The sequence below is a fragment of the Prinia subflava genome, chromosome Z (assembly GCF_021018805.1).
Source record: "Prinia subflava isolate CZ2003 ecotype Zambia chromosome Z, Cam_Psub_1.2, whole genome shotgun sequence".
NCBI lineage: Eukaryota > Metazoa > Chordata > Aves > Passeriformes > Cisticolidae > Prinia > Prinia subflava.
The window spans coordinates 11,927,661-11,953,175 of NC_086283.1; the positions used below are offsets into that span (position 1 = coordinate 11,927,661).

General features: G+C 39.1%; 1 protein-coding gene across 5 annotated transcripts in view; it reads right to left on the reverse strand.

Annotated features, from left to right (window-relative positions):
• Positions 1 to 18,915: 18,915 nt before the first annotated feature.
• PDLIM5 (PDZ and LIM domain 5) overlaps positions 18,916 to 25,515 on the reverse strand; it is a 123,648-nt gene continuing 117,048 nt past the window's right edge. For all 5 annotated transcript variants that reach the window (XM_063421489.1, XM_063421487.1, XM_063421491.1 and 2 more), the window contains 2 exons: positions 22,923 to 23,038; positions 18,916 to 22,305 (listed from right to left, as the gene is read on the reverse strand). In XM_063421489.1, the coding sequence (XP_063277559.1) occupies positions 22,216 to 22,305; positions 22,923 to 23,038 (206 nt within the window). In that variant the 3' untranslated portion in view covers positions 18,916 to 22,215. The remainder of the gene's footprint in view (positions 22,306 to 22,922; positions 23,039 to 25,515) is intronic.

Consider the following 25,515-nt stretch of genomic DNA (forward strand, 5'->3'; position numbering starts at 1 on the left):
GATTCCAAATACTGAGGAGCCTGTTGCTGTAGCTGCCCCTTTGCCTATTGAAAGGCAAAGCTCAGCAGAGCTCAGAAATGAAATCTGACCCTGAGCTGTTATAACCATGAACCATTTCTTTCTATGGGAGCTGTGCAACAGACTGGAACTCAAGCAGTAAAAAGTGCTTGTGTTGCCACCCACCAGTTGTCTAGAAGGTGGTCTGCTACGCTCACGTTCACTGAATTAATAAGGCCACTATACCTAGAAAACCCAGATAGTGATGCCTGACTTCTGCATACAAGAAACCAACACTTCAGTGCAACTGCCTCACATGGATTTTATAACCAAATCCTAATTCTTGATCAGTCCTTGTCAAAAGTCTGCACTGAATCAAATACACATCAGAATATTTAATTGGCAGAGTTAAAAAACATCAAATCCAATAATCAGCATTGCAAGTAGAAAGACAAAACAATGTATGACTTTAGTGACTTATATGTTGCTGTTATTGTCACTCAAAATATGTACTATTTTCCCTGTGTGTAGCATATGAGAAAATCCAGATTACATGCACTTCAATTTTCATCTGTTTTCTATCATAAAGTCCACTTGCATTTCTCTCATAATGGTAAAAGCAAGGCTAAGGTATTCAGCAACTGGCACTTCCTGAGCCTGAGCTTTAGTCTCATCTCAGACTATGTCCTGTTACAACCAAGAGAATGTCTGGAAGTGACGGATCAATCCCTTTCCTGTTCAGAGAAAAATGATGTGTTTTTTTGTTGCATTTGAGAAAAAAATATGAAAAACAGATTCTGAGCTATTTAAAAGTGACAGTTTCTTTAAAACTTGATTTAAGAATATCATGATTGGCATCTTACTGGGACATTTTTATCAAGACACCCATTGGGAATTCCATGTCCAGAATGTAAGCTCCTAAATATATTGGGCACATAATGGCCCATAATGGAAAAATTGATACTTCTTTAATGATGACACTGCCAAGACAATAAAACCTTACACCACCAATGTTGCCTCTTTATACCAAAAATACACAGAAATAAACAAATAGAACTTGTTGAGAAATTATACAGAAACTCTGTTAAACATTTTAAAGGGTAATAAAAATGCCTTTGACCCATTAAATGCACTCTACTGACTTCATGAGACACTGCCAAAAAGTATCAAAGCTTTCACAAAGAAAAAGAAATAAAAGAAAAAGGTCCAAGAACTTGGTAGTGTATGTTCTCGCTGAATAATTAAATGAATGTGCTGGGCATAACCCAGGAAAAAGCATACGGACCATTTCATCTTACAGAAACCCAAGTGCACACACACATATACATGTATACATTATGTAAACATAAATATATTTTTACCCACAAGCACACTTGATATAGGCATGAGAGCCCATGGGATAGTTTGCTAGGAATATGATTCAATCAATTATCATTCTGCCCTTATCTATTCAACAGTGTAATTCTTTTGACTTTCTCTAAAATGTAAAACTCCAGAGTACATTCTAATGTTACTTTAAGAAACCTGAATCACCTATAAAAAGAAAATCTTTTTCCCTTTTCTCCATTATTTTTACTTCTAGCAGTTGAGAAAATTTCTGCCCAGATGCAAAGAAGTGTCTCACAGTCCCAAGCGCCAATTTCTTCTGAGCACTGAAATGTCCTAGGACATCATTTTTTTCCAGTTCTGCAAATGACAGATCTAACTTAGAAATAAGTATTTCTTATTTTATTTCAGAACTGATTTATGACAAAAAATATTACAGGTAATAATGTCTGTCTCAATGTGTATTTCTCTATCTCTTGTGCAGCAAATTCATGAGGCAAGATCCTAACCCTAGAACCCACCATTAAAATGACACGTATTGTAAATTCTTCTTAAAAGTAAACTTTTTATCTAGACCTAACAACAATTCCAGATGCTGTTCTATTTCTAAACCTGTGGGTGTCTCTCTATAGTGCAGTGCTTTAGGGTTTTATACAGTATATATGTCTAGTTGCAGTAATGAACACCTTAAACCTTGTGGTTGTATTTACTCTGGTATCTCTTTATGTGGCCAAAAGAGACAGGACAGGCCCTGTGCATTCAATAATTATTAGAAAACAATATAAATCCAAATTATATTTTCCTTCAAGCTTCTGAGATCATTTCTGTGCTTTACATCTTTCTTGTAAATATTATCTTTTATCAGAATTTCACAAGCTCTACTAAAAGAAAATAACTCACAATGACCTGAACTCTCTGCCACATATAAATTGTAATCTATTAGATATAACCCCTTGAAAGACGACAAGGGACCCTTTTGTCATGTTATTCTCAAGTCAGCTGTCTTTTTGAGGATCCAAAATACATAAAGCATCTCCTGGAGTCACACTCAGTTCAGATCCTTTTAGCAACTGTTTTATAAAATAAATCGCTACCTTGAAATAAAAGGATTTGGGTAACAGTGCGGGTGAAGAGGAAATTGATGACTTGCTTGGAAAAATCCAAAGACAAAGGAAACACAGATGAAAATTTTCACTTTGCTATTTGAAACAACCACAAAAGGTTGGAAAGTCAGACTGGGATTACTCCAGTGACTGTGTACCCTCCTCTCTTTGTACAGGAATGGTAATTTAATCTATTTACAGTGACTTGTACCGTGACCTCTGGAAGGCGTCACAATAAACTCAGAAAGGATCTATGAAAAACATGTTTGAAAAATTCATATCTAACCACACGACAAAAAGTTTGGCTTCCTATTTGAAACAGATGGAAGAGATTTCACATAAAGCCCATATAGTTTCATTTTCTTGTGTTCAAACCCAAAACAGCTGAGGTCTAAGTGATTTTAAATCATGGAATAGTCATTTTTTCCCTTTACCTAATTTAATTTTTCTCTTGCTGTTGAATGTATGCATCCTTCAGCTGCTAAGCTAACATATGGCATGTGACCTTTGTGGAGTTTTCCATGAACATTGCTATGTAGGGCTGGAATCAGGTTAAAACAAGATGTACACACACATGGAGGCAAGAGTAAGCAGCTCCCCTATACTCATTCTAACAGCTTGGGCCAATATTTTGAAACAATATTTTCCTGAAGAGTTTGAAATACTATGAATGGCACAAGCATAAGATTTCAGATGGGGTCTCTTATACATCCATTTTTCTCCAGGCATGTTGTTGGAATCATGTAAGTAATAACAACACAAAATAATTGACAGGGGAAGAAAAGAGTATAATAAGGATTAGCAGCACAGATAGTTTCTTACCAGCCAAACCAGGAATAAGAATGTAGACATGAGTAAGAATTTCATAGGTAACATTTGGCAGCTGGGGTAAATCATGGGTAGGATGAATGAGGTGAACCTGGAATTATTGCAGATTGGCTGTTCTGCCATAGCAATAACTGAAGAGCTCATAATGCTGATCCTGCATGGAGTATTATCGTTAATACACACAGCTCAGCCTGCTAAGCTAATACAGCTCACACTGTCCTGTTAATTCATTTGCCAAGCTACTCAGTCATTAGCCACTCTTGTGTTTCGTCATTTATTTAATTTCCACATTTTGTAATATTTTCATTCTCACCTAAAATCATAGAAGACTATTACTGAAATAGAAGGTGGTTTGATACAGTATTTTCAGCAACATTTTCTGGAAAGTGTGCAAAATTATATATTAATCCAGTTGAGTCCTCCCTTTCCATCAAGGAGAGCATTTCTTGCAAACAAACACACAAGATTTTGCTTGAAAGTGTGAAATTAAAATTATAATTCTTTGTCTTCTTGATAGGATCACAGCATAATTCAGTTTCAAAGGCACTTGCTGAAGTGTCTGGCCTAGCCTCCTGCTAGAACTGAGGGCACACCAAGTGGCTCAGGGATTCAGAGATTCAATTGAGACTCAAAAACTTCAAGGAATGGAGACTACACAACCTCTCTGAGCAACACAATATCTCAATAAGATAATACAGTGCTATTAATCTCAAGGGCTAATCCATAAGTCACACTCTTTTCAAGATGTGCAATCATTTACTATATAACCTCAAAAGCAAGAGAACGAAAAAGAACTGAAAAACATCCCCATCCAATTATATTTTCATTTTTCACACATTTGGTTTTTCATTAGGTGAACTTTATAAAAATTATCAGTGTGAGGCTTTTGTATTTGTGATCCACAATACATATATTTGTAAATGAATAGAGTGTTTTTACAAAACCAAGATATTTCTCTCAACAGTTGCATCTTAACCTACCTGAGACGCCTGGGACTGCATACCCTGGTTCCAGATGTACCTTTATTTGCCCACAGAGTGTGTAATAGCAATAATAACAGCACCAGCCTGGTGTGAGACCCCAGCCTGCTGCTCTCCCTGTGGCCTGCTGTGAACAAACACAATTGCTCAGCTGACATTTCCACTATTCTAAAAAGCAAAGCTCAGCTAGACCATTTAGTCAACGATGACTGTTCTGATTTTACAAAAAAATCACATATTAACTTCAACTCTTTCTGCTATAAGAACTTCATCATCTATAGCAGTTTTATATAGCACTTTTAATTTTCTTTCCTGTGTACTTGTGATGGTGTTTTGTTTCTCCCCAGTGATAGCAGAAAAGGACCTGATGAGGGTCATGAAACTTCTGCTGTGTTGCAGAGGAGGTTTTAGGAAAGGTCCTGCTAGTTGGCTATTTTTATTTTCTGGCATCATTAGATGTCTGGAAAAATGCCCTGAAAAATTGAGTCCAGGCACATTGACTTCAGAAATTGTTATATATTAACCAGAAATTTCCTCTTTCCCCACCTACTTTTAAAATTTTTAACAGTGGAATATGTTGAAACATGCAGAGAACTGTAAGAGGGCCAAGAGGACTTACATAAAACTCACTTAAATGATCCACTTCTGCAGCGGAATACATCAGAGGAAATATCAGCTAGGAAAGAGGGTATCTAAAGAAAGTGACTGCAAACTGCTAGTTAAAAAAAAAAAAAAAAGCGTGATATCCCTCTCAATTCCCCCTTTTCTACTCAAAGAGCCACAGTTAATTGGATTGCTTTCAGATAGGCTCCCATCAAATCCATTTGGTTCTATAGAAACAAACAAAGAAGTCACCATTCTCTTGGACCAGCACAGGATGTTTGCAGGCTGAGTACTTGAAGGGGCAGATTTGTCCTTTGGTGTTGCATTCAAATGCAGTCACTCCATGCTGGGTAACAAGCATCTCCTGGGAGATGTGACAAGTGTTGAAATGTGTATGACAAACCTCATTCATCTGCCAGATCACTGCTCCCTGCATTTCACAGCCCAGCATCTTTTGTCTGTGGGAACGAAGGGAGTGGAGTGCCTCCAAGATGAGGGCAAGGTTGGAAAGTGTGATCAGAGCCTGAATACACTGGCATCTGTTACGAGCACAGGGAATTGAAATGATATTTCTAAGAACTGCCATGACCATTTATAACCACATATTCCAAGAAAACTCCCAATACAGTCGCCGTCATAAACAGAGATTGCAGGCTATAAGCAACAGCTGAGCTAACCTTCCTGCCTTTTGGGGCATATTTCCTTTGCCCTGGAGCAGGGATAGCCACCCTGGTGCAAGGTGGGGAGGCACTGGTGGGGAAGGGGACGAGTGTGTTGCTCCTGCCCTGCTTTTGAGGCCAGGGCACAGGCGAGAGCACAGGACTGAAGTGTTCACTGCTGTAATGGCAATCGTAGCCAGGCTGCTCCCACCCGCCCTGCTCCCTTGGCTCCTAAAGCTGACCAAAGCTGTGGACACTACAGAAATATCTCTCCTGAGGCCTTGGCTTCAGCCACAGCTGCTCTGTGGCAGAGTGGATGTGCTCCTTTTTGGCTCATACTCTGCCCAAGGACATGCAGAGAGGGAACCCCAGGAGATGCCACACACATCCCAACCGCCTCTCTCATTCCAGCTTCTCAGTGTTAGTGTTTTGAAAGAAAAAGCCCCATACTTGGCTGACAAACCTGGCACCCAGCAAGCAGGCAGCCCAACCATCACTTTAACTACTTTCCTTGAAGTACCCTCAGAGCCTGAGTTTTGGCTCCAGTGGCATTTGACTAACCGTATCAAAGTCCTTACCTACACTTTGTTTCTCTTTTTATTTCCCCCGTAATACTAGCTTCAGACGTCACCATTTTGCATACTTTTTAATTAAAGACTTTGACATTTTTAAGCCACTTTATATTTCCTATCTTGGCAATATTCAAAGAAGAACTACACAGATGGGCAAATAATCATATCAAGATCTGAGGCAGCACTTCCCTTCATCTTGGTCCACTTGGGTAAACTCATGCCACATGCCAGTGTGAACTATTCTTGTAAAGAAGACAAGGGCTGTAAATTCCTGCTGAAACTTATTTAGCAAGGGTAATTTTGGCTATGTGTAAGTGCCATATATTAAATACAGTACAGGTGAAATATGCTGGGAAGGGCTCTGACATTTGTAAGTTAGACAGATGGTACCTATTAGAGAGGTTCCAAATTCTAGCAAATGTAAGATAATATAATTTTACATATAATTTATACAGCAATTTTTCATGTAGTCTCTTCAGAAAGAAACACCAAACCTTTTTCAATTCCACAGTCTCTGGCCTTCACAATTAAATAAATTCCCTTCAGTTATTCTGTGTGCAAAGGCACTGTAATATTATCTCATTTCTGAAGAGGTGTTCTTGGAGAGTATCTTTAGGTGAGCTATGCAAAGATGAAAACATTTCCTCTCTCCTTTCTCCTTTACAAAGCACCTGCATCTGTCTTCCTCATGCTTTCCCCAGGGAGAAGAGAAGGTGGGACACCACAAAACAGCACTGGCAGCCTGAACTACCCTTGAAATGCAAGCATGATAAAGGTGATGGGGCTGGTCTGACCTTAGGTGGTCATGAACTAGGAACCACAGCTACAGAACCTAGTTTTGTTGAAGACATCCATGTCCTTCCTTGCCTTATTGCAAAGATTTTATGCCACAGTTGGCAAGTTATCCCAGCAAAAACTGGGATATCAGTTTTGTTAGAATAATTTGCCACTGAATTAAGTTTCTCTGTAAACCTTTTATTTCTTACTGTGCTCTAGAGGATTGGGGGGCACCTGAGACTCACTTATAAAACTGCAGGTGTCAGGTTTCTAGCACACAGTGCAATTCTCACACGGAGCTTTAGAAGTTAAAGCCAACTCTCCTGCATGAAGCTGGTCTAATTCCTGACAGGTAAGTGGCTGCTTGGCCACTTGGTCCTGTTGTACTCCTTTCCATGGCACTGCCTTTGGCCTGTCCATGGCACTGCAGAAGGAAAACCACGTCTGCCAGTTGAACAAAGCCAAGGATATCATGCATGGAAAAACCTCTTCAGCTCAAGTGGGGAAACTCTGACAAAACACCAGGGGTTTTAAGATAACCCCTAGAAAAACAGCAGCTGCTTTCTTATAAAAGATGCAATGATTACCAGCAGTTGCAGCCATCTAGGCCAAGCCCTGTGGCAATTGAACAGTTCCTGTCTCTGCTGCTGTGTCTGCAACAGAAGCAAACATAAAAAGCTTCAGATGGCCTATTTTCTCTTCACATCATCTATAAATATCTATTTCTTCCTCTAATTCCAGCATAAAACTCCCTTAGCTTGAATCTGCCCAGGTGTGGGTCAGTGACATGGTTTAGATTTGACCTTCATGCCACAAGAACTGAGAGGTCACTGCTCCTGATTTGGGGGTAGCTCTGTTACTCCTCAGGGTGCATGGCACATGGACACTGACCTGGGAAGCAGCAGCACAACACAGTCCCAATGAGGGCAGCTCTTCTGAGCTGTATCATTTCAAATACTAAATATGTCAGGGGTCCAGAAGCAAAAATTGCCATTTGCTGGCTCTCAGGCAGCCATGACTTTTAGAAGATTTACACTAGAACTAGAATCACATAAGCAATTGTACTGATTCACAATCACTTATATTTGTTACCATCCTCAAATTCAGCCATGCAGTGTAATATTGTTATGAATCATTTTGATAAAACCCACCTTCTACATGTAATGACAAATGTGAGTAGCTTAGAAAATGTGCAGATTGCCTGGATCTGCACGCAAGAGAAGCCTGCTCAATTTCAAAACAATAATAATTAAAAAAAATTGGTTAGGAATATAAACATTGATAAACTTGCCTTACAAATATTATTTTAAACACGCCTGTGACAACTGCTTGAAGTCAAAGCCTAATACAGCAGTTATCTTCAAAGGGACTTCTTTACATGTTTAAGAGGAAGCACATGCTTCAGGGCTTTGCTGGGTTCCAGGCACACTGTCCTTATAACAAGCACAGTGCTACCTGCAGTCTCTGCCTTATTCCGGCAGGCATTTCCCTGTCCAAATCCCAGGCCACAAATCCCAGAGTGCTGTAATGGAGTTACTCTGTCTGAAACCAGTGACCAGGAATGAGAGAAGGGCTGCAGGCTGTGCTTTGTGTTTTACCTCTTTGAGGCAGAACATAAGGCTTTCTATTCAGTGCATACATATGCAGAGTGTTATCCATATGACAACCATAACAAAAGAAAGAAAATTAAAACCAGACTTACTGGAATTAATACAAAATAAACATTTTGCTTAATATCTCTGGCTAATTTATCTTACGACAAAAGTGAAGCAAAGGCTTCTGTCTAAGCTTGGGGGAGGTGGTTATTAGGAAAAAAAGCAAAATATTTAGCTTACCTCACCTGAAAGCAATCTCCTCTCTGATCTGTTTTGCTTGAATTGTCAGCACCACTTCTTCTCCAGGATCATCAATTCCTTCTCCATCTCTATTTGCTCTTTTTCATGGAGCTGCATGCTACTTAGTTGCTGGCTGGGGTAAAACCATGACAGGCCTTCATTTCTGTAGCTGCACAGACACAAGCCCTGTAGATTTTACACTACTCAGGTCATATCACTGACTGCTGTGCTTGGCCTTCACTGCTAACAAATATTCTCTTGGATTTACTTTTACATCTCAAACCTCTAAAAGTTTGAGATTTGAATCAGACCAAGTGCATTGATATAAACAAAACAGCATTTGTCTTTGCTATATGGATTATATTGACAAAGTAAGACCCTTGTAGGTAGAAGATGGTGCCAATTCAGTCCTTTTTGCATACGGCCTCTGGTTATTGCATGCTCCAGTTTTCCACAGCATTTCTCACTGCCTGCATGGCATGTTTTGACTGAGATGTAGATCCTAATTTTTAAGCATCCTGGAACTCAGATGAACAAGCACCCAAAAAACTGATGGATCAAAACTAAAGTAAATATACACTATTTTTGTTATTTATGAACATCAAACTATGTATAATTAGAGAAAATAGCTTTAATATGCAGCATATTGGGCTCACATAAGACGATCACATGACTAAGTTCTTTGGTGAGGAACAGGGAGCACACTAATGGATAAGTATTTGTTTGTGTGGTTCTTGTCCCATTTTCTCTATGATTAAATGCACTTCTTTGAGCTAAACCGTGTCCTTCACTCCCAAACACTGAAAATGCTGGGTGCATTAAAACGTTCTCCAGGTTCATCCCATATGCCTTTCAGGGCCCCATCTCTATGCTGCTTCATGAGAGCCTGCTGGGGCGGGACAGGCTCCAGGTGAAGGAAACTTGGACAAGGAGGGAAAAGCAGAAGCTCCTGCATGCTTCCTCTGTCCATGGTCCAAGACACCAGCCTGGCCAGAGTTGCCTGAGACTGCACAAGGTGAGGTTTCACTCCTCCAGCATCCCCATCAACCAGCTGTGGTACCCAGCAGTGAAGAGCCATTTCAAAACACAGCTGGAGCACATGGCCAGGGAAGGAGCAGGGTGTCCTTCCAGATGGACAGGAATTCCAAACAAGGCAGCACTGACAAAATGACAAAGGGGAGATCAGATCCTCATGCAGTTAATATTATAGAGGAGGATATGAAATCTATGCAAATCTACATTGTAGTCGTGCATTTCTGTACCCGAGCAGGTGTTTCCATATAAGGAAGTGAAGCTAGAATTTTCTATAGCCTGCTCGCTGTAATTAGCTCAGTCCCAGCACAGACACAGTGATAGGGCTTTGGAAGTGCACCTCAAAGTCTAGTGTCCATCTCATTGGGCCAAGAGCCAAATAAGCCCACCTAGACCATCGAGTACTAAAGGGCCTGCATAAGGGTACACGAGGCTTTTTGGGAGTGCCTTAGCCTGTGTAGCTGTGCTTGGTACACTGTGCTCAGCTTATCTCTTTTCATTTTGTAATGTTTATTATTTTTGCTGTTATTAAAACTTTTATTTTACAAAGCATATCCTGGGAAGCCGTCTCGCTATTTTATTAAGCCATGACTCCGCTAGCTAGACCCTCGGAGTTATCGGGACAAATCCCGATAAATGGCGCCCGAACAGGGACCCTACATTAGGGTAACTGAATCGAAGTTTGCTGACAGAGCCCTCATGTTCAGCTAGGCCATTTTGCTCTTAGTTTTCGTTTTTTTAAAAGCGAGCTCGTGGTGGTTTTTTTGGTCGTGAAAATAAAACCACATCTTTGGGTCAAAAAGGCTGAGAGAGAGCCTTTTGACTGAACCCCTATACCGGTGAGAGGGGGTCTTTGCCGGACACCGATTCTGGTACAAGGTGGATTACTCTTTAGAAGAGAGAAGCTGCAGTCTAGCAGAGCTGGAGACAGAACAGCTAATCACCGAGTGACCTGATAGAGTCGGAGACAAACCAAGAGCTGCCGGGGGATCACAAGAGCCATTCTGGTGAGTGATAATGGGGACCCGGCAATCCGTAGAACAGCGAGACACCTTTTGTTATTTTAATTATAAACTGACTATTCAAGACTATAAGTTTGAGAGGAAAGAACTTAAAAAACTTGTGAAATGGGTCTATAAAAAGTTTCCGGACACTAATACAGCTGAAACAGTAACAGTGGAATTTTGGGACAAAATAAGATTGAAGTTGTATAATTCAAAGAAAAAATCTGTGTTAAAATTAAGACCCATCTTTAAAACTGTGTTAGACTTTGTAACAGAAGAAGGTGAAAGGCTCAGCAGTGAAAAAACACTTGAAACTGCAGAAAGAGAAACTTTGGTAAAAGCCTCTAAAAGCAACGATAAAAAAGGAGCCCAGAAAGTAAAATGCAAAAAGGCTCCTGCTCACCTTAGACGTGAAAATAAAAATCCAAGTTCTGATCCCCCAAGTCCCAGAAAAAACCGGTTTGATTTACTCCCGAGAAGCAGGCAGGGAAGGACTCAAAGCCCTTCCCCGAGCCGTCCTCAGTCCCCCGGAGTGGGACCTGTACCAGCCGTGGCCAAGCAGGCAAAGGTTCCATTCCAACCGCCCTCCCCACTCCCTCAGTCACCCAGTACGAGATTCAGGCGATCCCGGACCGTTAATTTTGAGCGCGCGAGTTTTGAACAAAGCCCTGAAAGCGCGAGCTCACAGAACAATTTAAAACGTGGAATTCTCCCCATCTCTGAGGCAGAAACTGTAGCTCCACGTGGGCGGGCTCAGTACAGCCCGACCCTGCGGCACGCCCCATCCGATGTGTCGCTCAGCTCCTCCCACTCCAGCACGGGAGGCTCCCCCTCCATGGGCGGTCCCAAGCCTCGGGCACCGCCCCGGGTTGGCACCCACAGCCTGGACAGACACGCCCTGGCTGTGACGAGCGTGGGAACCGGATGTGACATCCCGGAACTCGCCACCCCCAAGATGGCGGCGCCCATGCCGGAGAAATGTAAACAAACTCCGATGAAAAATCAGAAGGTTTCCCACACGCCCTGCAGTTTCTCTGATGATTCAGAGGATTCATCAGCCAGCATAGATCCCTGGCACAAGATAAAGAAAGAAACCAGCACCCCAGAGCCAGCCCGGCTCTGGCGACAGGAGACCAAAACAAAACAAAAACAAGGACAGAGCAAGACTGAAGCAGTGAAAGTTTATCATCGTCTAAAACCCTCCAAGAAAACAGAACAGAGACAACTAACAGTTCAATTCCAGCAGCCAAGATACAAAGTAGACTTCGTCCAAAAGAAGACTGTCATGAAAACCACCACAAGAATCCACCAAAGCAGCAAGCTCAAAATACCTTAAAACCCTGACCTATTCTTTTATTTTGCAGTTTTAACAAGAAACCCAGAACTTTATAAGTTAATTTTTTCATTAAGATCTGAAAAAGACTACCAAGTAATTCCAAAACAAAAGGTTTTTCTTTTCTGTTTTGTCATTTAAGCAAGAAGATTGTAATAACTTGCCCAAAAATTTATATTCCAAACTAATTATAAAAGCTAATTCCTAAATAATTTTTCCTTTACAGGAAAAGATTCTGCAAAAATATTTTGCTTGCTCGTATCTTTAATTGAAATAGTTAATTCAAAATTCAAAAGTTTTTTAAAATGGCCCGTATAAATATTACAAAAAAAAATCTCTAATTATTAAATTCATCTCTATAATTAAATTGAAAACCTTTCAAAATTCATACACCTCTAAAAACAATTCGTTTTATAAATAAGTCAAGAAAATCTAAAATCTCATAACCATGTAGTAAAATCCTAACACCAAAAAATAAAAATCAAATTTTAAGAAAGTCTAAAAACTATATCTCAAAACCAAAAAAGAACAACTGTCTACATGTTTTTCAAAGTTCATATTTTATATTTACAAATTTATGTTACAAGTTTAATAGAAGAAGCAAAGACCTCTCAAGAAAAAGTTCTAATCAGTTGTAAAATTCACATTAAAATACTAATCTTTTTCCTTTTTTCTCAACAGCAACTGTATTGTGTCACATGTTAAAGCAAACACTAAACTCCTAAGTTTTATAAAAAATAGCAATGTAACAGCAAACTTTTAACCATACATCAAAATACATCAGCTCTTGTAAAAAGTGTCGCATATATCTCAAAATCAAATTAAGACAATTGTGCAACCATGCCCAAACTACCAAACACTAACTACGCCATCAATAGCAACAAAAGTTAACCCTCAAAATTAAAAACAAGTATCATGCAATATCAACCATTTAAACAATTCAAACAAATTCACTTGTCTAACCACACACTTTTTAAAGTATGTTCTACCTCAACACATAAAAGAGAAAAAGACCAAAGAAGACAATTAAAACATCTCTTGTAAACATTTCTCATTCCTAAATGTACAGTTCTTAAAATTATAGAAGTTTTTCAACATATCAAATCTACCACATATTATAACTACTTCATTCAAAAGCCAATCTATTGTTAAAAAGCACCCAAATAGCTAAAAATGCTCTTTAAAAGATAAAAATGGGAGAGGGTGTAGTGCTTTCTATTATAGAAAGGTTGAACAAAGTTATATATATGTTTTTTAATCTCTCATATTCATAAAAATTCTGAAAACAAGACAAATTTTAGAGCCTGTCCTTTATGGCAGGGAGAGAGGTTTTGTTTGTCTCCACAGGTACAGAGTCTAAGAAAGATCCCTGCAAAGAATGTGAAGCCGCAATTGCAGCAGATAAAAGAGCAGCAGAGCACACCTGAAGAAGAACACACCAAAGATGCTAGATGACCGCAGATGGTAGCTTCAAGAGGACTTCTGCATTCTGACACAACCCAGCACTATAGACACTGAAATACATTTGAAGCAGAGACTTAAGTTTTATAAAAGTTGCACTGTTAAAATTTTTGAAGTTATTATTGTCATGTCAAAATTTTTCGTTGTTGTATGTTAAAAGTTATTATCAAATCTTTATGCAGAAGAAAAAGAAAATATAGTTCACTTGAAAAAATCTCCCCAAACAAAAAGTAAAATAAGATTCATATGTAATTTGAGACTAAATATTAATTTTAAAAGATTGGCTAATAAAAAGAAAGTACCAAATTTAAAATTTTATAATCCATAAAACTACAGCTTAACTATAAACCAAATTGTTAAATAACAATAAGTTATTGACACAATCACAATTATGAACAAAAGTGAGAATTTTTTCAAAGTAACTATTTCTCTTTTTTTTTCTTTTTTTAATATGATTTTACAGGGTGAGATGTAGTCGTGCATTTCTGTACCCGAGCAGGTGTTTCCATATAAGGAAGTGAAGCTAGAATTTTCTATAGCCTGCTCGCTGTAATTAGCTCAGTCCCAGCACAGACACAGTGATAGGGCTTTGGAAGTGCACCTCAAAGTCTAGTGTCCATCTCATTGGGCCAAGAGCCAAAAAAGCCCACCTAGACCATCGAGTACTAAAGGGCCTGCATAAGGGTACACGAGGCTTTTTGGGAGTGCCTTAGCCTGTGTAGCTGTGCTTGGTACACTGTGCTCAGCTTATCTCTTTTCATTTTGTAACATTTATTATTTTTGCTGTTATTAAAACTTTTATTTTACAAAGCATATCCTGGGAAGCCGTCTCGCTATTTTATTAAGCCATGACTCCGCTAGCTAGACCCTCGGAGTTATCGGGAGAAATCCCGATACTACATAATCCACTGGCCCAAAGAAGCAATGGATTTGTTTATCCATGAACCACACCAAAAAGCTTCCAGAAATGTGTCAGCTTCCTAAGCAGCTGGAGGCCCCCTTGCACAGAGACATGGTTTAGCTTTGGCACTTAGTGCCTCACTAAACAGCATTTTAAACTGCATTTGGAGAGTAGAGGCTCTTACTTCACATATAGCGATACACAAAAAACTTAATGTTATGACTAGGTGAGGTTTTGCAATCCATTTCATCCCTCCCTCAAGTTATGGTACTGCACAAGGGCTGCAGCAGCTCAAGGTGCATTCTGCTCTCACAGCCCCAAAGAGCTGCTGTGCAAAATCTCCAAGTGGACTTTAGCAGAGGTGGCCATGACAAGAGCTGGAAGAAGTTCAGAGATGCAAAGCCCTGGGGGAATTTGAGATAGGGCTGCTACCTACAGACAGCACAGAATGGGATGGTGTAATTTGAAGCAACAGCCAGCACTGCAAAGTAAAACAAATCTCACTTCAGCCTCTGGGCAGCCTCCGATCAGCTGATGACAAAAAAGGATTTACTTCTGCTCGTGTACATCATGAAGAGAAAAAAAGCTATTTGACCTCAGAGAAAAAAACTGGCAGAAAAAAAATGTGCACATTTGGTGATGAATATAAATGTAGGATAGCGAGGGAAAAGTGCCTTCCCATGAGGCTGCAGGGTCTGTGTGCCCCTTAGGTTCCCCTTTGGAGAATCCTCAGCTCCTGCCTACTGTTTTACTTTGCCAGGACCTGTCCAAGGAAGAAGCTGAGCTCTGGATGCAGACGGCAATCCACAGCTCCCACATACTGATTTTCATTTAGCTGCTTGCACCCTTTGTATAGCAGAGCAAAGATCACCACATTATTCCCATCACATTCCAAATTATAACTCCCAGTTTCATGGTAATACACCATGTTGTATAAATAGTGATGCAGTGCTCCCACAAGACACCACAATCCTTGAATGCTAATTACCACAGAAATTAGAGCCGAAAAATACAAGATTCTCCTACTTACAGCCATGCAACTGCCTTTAAGATGAATATGGTGTTAGGAAACTTAAGTCAAAGCTCTACAGCTTTGTAAAAGCCTTTTTTTGGGTATAGACTATCATAGGCTTCATCAGAGCACACTCAGAAACTGCCACCACAGACACCTACTTGGAAAAAAGGAAAAAGCAGCATCAAAAAATAACATGCAAGATTTAGACAAATTTTCAGCCTTATTGTAGCACCAATTAACTTCCGCTTATAGACACTGATTTATTTCAAAGAAAATCCAGCCTATTTTCTTCTCCAGGTAACATTTGTCTGAATTTCCCAGTAATCCTCTGCTGATTGTCCATGGGTAGCAAGTGTGATAAAAAAGTTACACAGCAGATTAACTTCACTGTGGTTGTTCAAAGCCAAGTGTAAATCCACGACTGGATTGTAGGTAAAAGGAACTCCTGATAAAATCAAGGAACAAATCCTTAATTCTGAACTTGCTCATTGGACAAATATAGGCATAAAATCAAAGTTCCTTTGATACCAGTAATTTTTAACTTGGAGGGGAGTTAAGTTGAAATCCATGAGGTTGCACTGTTTGGGTTATCCATGATTTTGGCCCTTTACTTGTTTTCATGTGTTTCCCTTTTGCATGATGGATTTCAAGGGACTTTATGTGGGATATAATTACCATTTTGGTCTAGTATCTAGAGTTATTTTTCCAGCAGAAACTTCTGGGTGGGAAAACTGGACCCTTCAAAAAGCACGCCAAAATTTAGAGCAAGTTTACATTTACCAAAGGAATATTTGACATTTCATTGATACATCACAAAGAGAAATAAGGGACACACCTGACAGGATTATCTTGTAATGAAGTATTTTAAAACAAACAACGGCACTGCCCAGCAGTAAGAAAAAGCAAAGCAAAGGCAGGAGAACAGGAAACAACTGTGATCTATGGAAAGGGTGAATATTACTCAGAGCACAATGACACAATCCTTAGTCTCACAGTACAGGATAAAGCTTGTAAAGCACATTCAAAATGCTGGATATTTTTCAATAGTTCAAAGTATTTCCAGTGCAAATACAAAAGTGCTTTATTACAACTGCACAACCTATCATCTTAAGTATTCTTTAAAAAATCAGCTATGCATAAATTTTTGTGTGGTGATTTTAAATTTCTTTAGAGATGTTTTTGCTTTCACTTCATCTTATTATAACACGCCTTTCTCACACAACTTTCATGAGATCTCTAACGACACATTCGTTTTCTATCCCCAAACTGCCACGTATAAAATAGATTGGGGCTTATCAGAGATTTGTGCTATTTTTCAGTTTCCTCTCTAAGCCAACCTCAACTCTCCTGGCAAATGATAATGAAAAAGACCATTAAGCAAAGCAATAAAGAGTAATATAAAAGCTCATTATAAGCCCAATTCATAAAATTACAAGCTGTAGTGTGCAGTATGCACAAGTAAAACTGAAAACTGAGTTCAAGCATACCAAACGAGATTATAAACTAGCTGTTGTTTTTCTGTCTGAGAAAAGCCATTCTTTAATGAGCTTGGAAACACAGCTAAATATTTTCTGTCATAAATTCAAGAAAAAGCCATACCACTTTTGAGACTTCTGCTGGGCAACTTTTTCTCATCTCTCTTTTCCCCTTTTAAATTTTAAACACTGCATAGGAACCATTTGCTCTGTGAGGTTCCCATAGTTAGGACCAAACCCTTCTCAGAGGAATTTTGGCACCTTATTAATTAGCTGGTTATGAGAAGGAGCTGCACTCTTTCAGTGACTCCTATTTCACCATCAGTAAAGTGTGATACCATAATAAATTTCCATCAAGCAAACTATATCTGGTAATTCCCCCTAATTAACACCAGACTGCTAATAATAAATTAGGCCCTATGTGTTTCTGATATAACCAAGATCTTGTCTGAGCTCAAGATATTAACCAATGTCCCAAGAAAGTAAAACCTGAACCTAAATTAGGCCTTTCCTGGTAAAAGGATTTATATGCAATTTTGTGAGAAACTCTTTGAAGATTTCATATAGGGCATTTTGAACAGCAAATATTTTGAGTGACAGAGAGGTTTGTTCTGTGCTGAGCAGTGAAAGTGGATTTATTGTGAAAACACACCATTGAGTTTTAAGCCTATAAATCTTACACTGGATTACAGCATCTTAATGAATGAATGACAGATCTCTTTTTTTTTCCTTGGGCGGTGCATTTTAATGTTACATGACGTTGTGATTGATAGAAACCAAACCTTTGCCATTAAAACGTCAAATGCATACTTCATGCCTTTAAAAATTTGGCTTCTGGAGCTTAATGTACTGTTTGCAAATAGACTTGCGTTTGTCTCTCTCATAGCCTAAACACTGAAGGGGAGGCAAGTTTTCTGTAAAGTTGCCTCTAAATTTTATGGAGCTGTGTGCAGTGTTTTCCTTTGCCTGTGTAAATAAAGGTAAAAAACAACAGACCATTTGCCTGTTTAAGAGATGCTCAGCTATGGGGATTCTTACCAGACTGGTATTATCATGAAGGAATTGGCCATGTTAGACCAGACAGTTAAGTACCTCACTGTGAAAACAGAGACTGCTGCATGTCAAGGCTAAGCCCAGTAACAGACAATGCCTGCCATTTCCTTGGACAGTGTCAACTTAGGAAAAATATCAAAGCCTTCCAGAGAAGCAGTGCAAAGTATTCTAGAGAGGCAGTACAATGGAGAAAGGATAGCAAATAAATAGTAATTGGCCAATGTAAGTTTTACATTGTTACATATTCTACAGTTCAACACAGAATGTATACCTTTCCAGCCATCTTGAGAAAAGATGAAGAATCAGAGACTCTCCCAGGCTGGAAGGGACCTTGACTAGTCCAAGGTCTGGATCCAGTCAGGTTTTGAGTATCTCCAACTAGAGAGACTCCACAATCTCTCTGGGCAACCCATGCCAATGTTTACCACATTGTCCTCAGTTGTACTCCACATTGTCACAGTTGTCCTCTGACTATATACCAAGCCTGGCTCTGTTTCCTTGACTCCCCTATCCACGTATTTATACACTTTGATGAGCTCTCCCCTGGATTCCCTCTTCTCCAGGCTGAGCAGTCCTAGCTCTCTCAGCCTCTCCTTTTATGACAAATGCTCCATGCCCCCATCATCTTCCTTGCTTTTTACTCCAGTACAGCTGAGTCTCACCAAGGCTGAGCAAAGAAGGATAACTTCTCCCATCTGCTGAAAATGCTCTGCCTAATGGACCCCAAGATACTGGTGGTCTTTCTTGTCTCAGAGTAGTTATCACTGGATTATGATCACCTTGGTGTCACCAGGGCCCCCTGGTCCTTCCCTGTAAAACAAAGCTAAAAAAAATCACAAAACCTGAAGAATGAGCAGGTCAAATGCCATCTATTCATGTGTACAATCGTGGCTTACCTTTACTGGCTATGATTCAGGAAAAGAAAATATTCAGCCACCATAAAATAACTGAAGACAGAGCATTTTACATTTTGAGTAATGTTTATTTGCTTGTTATGTTTTTCAATTACAATTAAATTTGCAAATGTGAAAAGCCAAAATTTAATGCCAAAGATTATTAAACACAAGCAAAGAAATCACCAGGATTTAACAGTTGGTAGTTTAGCATAAAACAATGTTTGCAAAGCGGCTGACATGGCTAGATGATGCAAGTAGCTCTGTGAAGAAATAGGTACACAATTAATAGACCACAACACCCACTGAACCACAACTCAACTCCTGCTTTTAAGTTATATTGTTATATTAAGCATTTGTATTTATATGCAATCCTGAATTATTTCATTACAACATAATGAAGCTGTCATCATGGATCAATTATTCACTTATAAAGACATTCTACCTTCGAACAGAGTTAAGCCAAATTCTCTCACAGACAGTTTTAGAAGAAAAAAGGACTGACTGAAAATGCATGCAAAGATCTACAGTAGTTAGGTTACTAATATATCTGTCCAAACTCTCTAACTCTCCCTCATAACATGAATGCTGTACATGTGTTGTGTGAGAAACAGTCGGGAATCTCACAAAATCCCCAAATGATTTTTTGTTATGTCAAGTCTGCATTCAAATACACATATATACTTATGTCTCTCAATGTGTGCATGTAGAAAGAAGAATATTCAAACACATAACACTCAGACCCCAAAAGATTCTAGATGTAAAGGTAGGCTTACAAATAAAACAAAATAATACCAGGATGAAATAGTTCTTAACAACAACAATAAAAATGTAATAAATATTCAGTGAGATATATGGCATTATTATAAAGTGCTCTACTAAAATCTCACTTATTAAAATAATGATAAAAATTATGTTCCTTTTAATTGATTTATATAATTTGGTAAAGCCATTAAATATTCATCATCTATCAGTGACTCTATGCTTCCTTTAAAATTTTAAACAAATAGATAAAAGCAGAAATTAGAGGCAAAGCAGTTACATGAAGCAATTCTCTTGGAGCCCTTCAGGCTTTTGTCCTCAAATTCATTAGCAACTTCAAAATTTCGAACCCTAGAGCACATAGATTAAAAAAATTAAATTCCAATTAAAATTATGAGGATAAACAAAATTTAATTGGATTTTAAGGACAATGACAAACTGAGAAGTTTTTATCCTACGTTCAAATTGCAAGGTTTGAATTGCAGAAATTGCGGAATGCCTTTTCCTGTGCATTTCCCCCTTTCCTCACACATGTGCAATAAAACTCCACTGAAACCTAGGCCATAGGTTTCATTTCTCCACATTCCACTTAATTTTAAAAGCAACCTGGCTTGTCCAGTATCTTGTCCAGTCTGCTTCCACCCTTCTGTTTTTCAGCCAAACTCACAAAAGGGTACATCTACAAGAGTGTAAACATTTTAAACAGCTTTATACCGTACCACCACATTTCTTCTTATTTACCAACATTCACCAAATTTACCAAATTTCTTCTGTACCACTGGAAGTTAAAAAAGAAATGTGGTAATATTGAATAAAAACAACTTCAGGAAATAAAGTGAAACAGCCCCACAACGTAAGCCTGTCTCACTGAATTAATAAGAAGCCAAATATTTTTTCAGATTTCAGTACAGCAATTTTGGTTTTCTTTCCTCCTCTTTTGTTGATGTTCCTCATTACAATTGATTTATTCAACCATGGCAAATTTTGGTGACTGCTTTATCCACGGTTTTATGGATAAAACTATCCATCAAATCAGTAAAAAAATCCCCTTCCCCACAACAATGAAACCAGTAAATGGTTATTTTCAATGTCTACTAAAAAGAGCACTAAAGACTAACAATTCAGCTCTGACACCCCAGTTGACTCAAACAGCAAGTAAATTCAGTTTTCTTCAGGAGTCTCCTCTGGTCCTGAGAGAGCCCAATTCTCTATTGTGCAGTTCTGCTGAAGCAAATTCACCCTGTGCAGAGAAGCACCACCTCCTCCCTGGCTGCCTGCAGTTGCTCCAATTAAAGCAGTTAAGCGCTAATTTGAGGCTAAGGGCAACTGAGCTGGTGCACTGGTCTTGCACTGCCTTTCTGTACGGATGCAAAACTCGTATCAAGCCACAGACTTGGCTGATCTGGAGCACGGCAAATGCATAATGACAGCATTGTCTCTCTGCTCCCTTGCAAGATCTGAGAGGTACTGAGCTGCTTAAACCAATGGAATATCATTTAACAATACATTCCCTACATTGGGAAGAGAAAAATAAAATCTAAACTAATACAAACCATAACAGCTGAGCAAGAAAGTTAAGTTTTCAGTACGCTACCTGGCACACCACCAATATACATACTCATGAGCTACGTGGTAAAGAATGTGCTAAGAAAAAACCAATGTCCTCAGTTGCACTTCAGCAGTTTCCCTTATTCAACACCAGAATCTCACATTCTGGATACAAAACCCCGTTACCTGCAGATTAAGCACTATTTCCCCTTTCCAAGGCACTTAAAGCTACCCAAAACCTGACTGCAAACTGAAGAGTCAAAATCCCCATTCCTTTAAGATTTGATCTGACATTTTTATTCTATCAAACACGCCTGCAGCAGCAGGGGGTTTTACCTAGTGTTCTAGTAGTACATGAGTAACAGAAAAGTATCTCACTTATGTTTTCTTTGAAGTGGCATCTTCTAATTATTCTTTTTCACCAGCATAGTCAATTAAATGCTTTGAGAAATCCTCTGACCCTTGCAAACCCATCAGAAATTTAAATGCAAAGGCACAGGTACATATAATTGTGTAGGAGGCTTTCTGTATATGAATATCAGATTTAAAAAAATAAGTTTTGGAACCATATATTTTGTATAATCTTATCTTTGAGTTCCTTTGAATGGAGTTTAGTGGCAATACTTCTGGACACACTTTAAAAACATCACTAAAATAAAGTGATCGGGATTGCTGAATCCAATCTTTTTTTATTTGTTGAATAGCAGCAAGACTGAGACTTCTAATATCAGGTGTTTACTTTTATAAATACTTCATTTCTCATAATGAAATAGAGATAAATGTGGTAATAAAATCATGAAATACAGTAATGTGCGAAGAGTAGAGATAAAGAGACTAATTGTTTGGCTTGGGTGTAATTCCTGATACCTTTCTTTTTATGAAGCAAAATCGTAAAAGATAAACACTCTGAAAAATTAGGGTATAATCCCTGCTGCAAATTTCCACATCTCTCTTCCATTTTAGAAAAATTGCATACACATAATTTTAACGAATTATTGAACATGGGCATTTTAACCTTTCTGCTCAGTACATTTGTTACACAAGATGAGATCCAAGTATCAGATGTTGATAGAGTGGGCATGTTTCTTGCACAGTGGCTTGTCCTTCTTGGAGAAGAAAGTCTGGCCCTCCAAACTGTCACTACATACCTGAAATGGGATAAAAAAAGAAAAGAACACCCAACTCAGATGGATAAATTGTGCCATAACTATTCAGAATGCCAGATAATGGTACTGTTCTATGTATAAATATATTCAGAGTAAGAATTACCTTTCCTTTTAGGGATACTCTTTCTATGTAATACCAGGGGTTGGTGTAAGCATAACCTTTCCTAAGACAACAGGTGTTTAACTGGGAGCAGAGTTAGAAAATTTAAGAAAAAAAAACCCCACTCATTGAGACTGGGGTTTCTCTTCTTGGTTTTGTTTGGTCATACATTATTACCAAGCAACACTTTGGCTACAGTGTCCCTGTGTCAAAAGTACTCTTGCTACTTTGGAAACACGGCACATTCCCTTGTGACCTTCAATTTATTCCAAGGAAGTGAATGTTGAGGGTTAAGTGCTGGGCATGGGGCTTCAATCCAGGACACCTTCGCTCACACCCACGCCAAAGGCTTACAATAGCAACACACCTTCCAAATAACTGAGAAAGCACTTTTTGTTTGGGCTCAGGAGATTGAGAGAGGTTAGAGCTGCTTACTTCCATATGGGTCAGGTTAGCACTGCTGCCAGGGTTTGTTTAAAGGCACACCAGCTTTACTTACGGAGCATACAAAGCAAGTGTCATGCCAAGTGTGGCCCAGGGCTTCAAGAAACCGGTCTCCAGCTTCAATGGGGAATTCACAGCCATGGCACATCGTACCAAAGAGGGCGTAGTAATCTGCAAAGAGATACAAACAGCTTTTAAAGCACATGCAGAAAAGCAGGACTGACCCTTTGAGAGCTCTGCTCTTTCATTGGCAATAGGTTTGGACTTGCTGAGGTTTATTTGACTAAGTATACTGAATAAAGAGCTTCTATATTGAAAGCCTGGGATGTTGACTTCCTGCTAATTCAGTTCTTTTCCTCACCCTTTCAAGTGGGCAATGCTTCCATCCCATTTCACCATCTCATTTCCACCATTTCATTTCCTTGAAATCAACAGTATGCTGGAAAAGGGGAAATGCACTCCTTGAAAGCTCCCATGTGAACTCTACACATTCCTTAAGTTCTCTCCAACTCTGCTTTGAAAGCACACCCCAGCTCTTCACACTACAGACCTTCTCAGAGAGTAATGAACTCTGAACTACATTCTGGCAATTTTTTTGCCCCAGAATGCACTACTCATAACCATGTAATCATTAGACTTCTGTCCTAATTAGAGTCTAGAAATTTGGATCAAGTTAGAATACCTTTCTAATCACTAAAGTTCATTACATGGCTTTAAAACAAAACAAAACCCCAAAACAAAACAACAAACCCTTCCCTTTCATTACTATGAAGAACAAGAAGCTTCTCCAGCAATCTCAGGGAGCAGGGACTAAAACAAATGGCATTGAACCATGCATATTCCCCAGCCCAAATTGTCTGGTCTTTTTCATTTATTTCATCTCTCAAACACCCCATTCTAGGAAGCAAATGTTTTCTTCCTGCAGAGGCAAGAGTGGCATTAGTGCTGTAACATGAGAGAATTTGGGAACAGCACACTATCATGGCAACCATGAAGATAAAATGTTGCATGACATAAGATGAACTACAGTCTAAGTGACAGCCACAATGAAGCTTTGGACTCCATCTACCAGTGACAGAGTGTTACTACCATAGTAACACTGCCTTTGACAGGGAAATTAGATGCCAGAGGTTGTTTTCAAAGGACAATTATAAGGGATGGGAAGCAGGATAAAAGTGGATCACCTACCCTGTACAGATCTGGTGAAGCTCTAATGCTTACTGCAGCAGAGCTCACAGAGGATCATCAAATGTGTCAAGTCCAAGAGATAAGTCCTGGTTTTGTTTACTAAGACAGTGTTTTGTGTGATGACCTCCCCGAAAATGAATCATCACAGGAGACACCTCAACACGATGGAGAACACAAGTGCTCTGAAGTAGCAAGGCCCTTGATGGTTGCCAGTGGCAAGAAACTGCTTCACTGATCACCTCCAGTAATTTAATGGAATGAATTTTTAAGTGTTTAAGAAGAAAGACAATAAAAATATCAAATGGTAGAACAGACCTGTGCAAAATCCCTGAAGGACACAGGTCTCATGACATTCTCTTTCAAATCATTGCATTTCTGGTCATACAGAATCTTACTGATACTTCCCTGGTGCCAGCAGTTAAACCCTTTTGTAAGTTGGCCTGTGGTTGTGTTGATAAGTTTATTGGCTTTTCTTCTGAAGAAAAGGCAGTAGATAAGGGCATCAGCTTTCTTTTGCGTGCTTGAATTGCGATACCACAGAAGCCTTCTAAGGCACACTTCCTAAATAGTCACATATCAGTGCTTGCTGCACACAGCATTTTCTAAACTAGGCTACTAACTCTGCACTTTAAAAAGTTCAAAGTTGTAGATATCCAGACTTTTATTTTAATTTTAGCCTCAACATCTAAACCCAGAACATTCTGCAGAATAATCTCCCTTTAATACTAATTACTTATGCTGTTATAATTTCAAATACAGATTTTAAAATTAGAACTCTCCTTTGCACTAGAAAGAAGGAAAGTTGGCAATGACATTTACTCCTTATTTCTTTAAAATTAGTCTTAGACTTGTAACTCCAGCTGGACTGAAAGTCCTTGAAGAATTAATATAACTCGAATTAACATCCAGTTAGGGAGCCAGAGCCATTACCAAGTATCACTGCCAATAATACCTCACAGCTTCTGTCTGCATTAACTTGAGCTTGCAACTTTCTATCTCAGAAATAAACTCTGCAAGAAGTGTAGTACACTTGACATCTCGTCACAGTTCCCCCCCTCCCCCGCCAAATACAGAAAAAGGCACATTTTACACAGAAGTTGTAACAGTAGCATAAATCAATGCACTGCACGACATGTGGGTCATTTGGTGGCAGGAACAAGAATTGAACCTTAACATAACAAACCCTGTCACGAGCTTTCCACCCAAAGGGGAGTTATTGATTGCTCCAGTACTATTTTTGAATCATCAAATGGTTCCAGGATTAGGACCTTCACGTTGCTTCAGGATGAAATTTCACCGTGCTGTCACATTGGAGGATGCTGCTCATATACCCATTTCCTCTGCTGCTCCACAAATTCAATAGGAGCAACACCCTATGCTACATTTGTCACCAAGTTAGCAATACCCTACTGTGCCCTTTTGTATCTGCCAACATCTCATTAAAGCAGCTCTGACAAAGA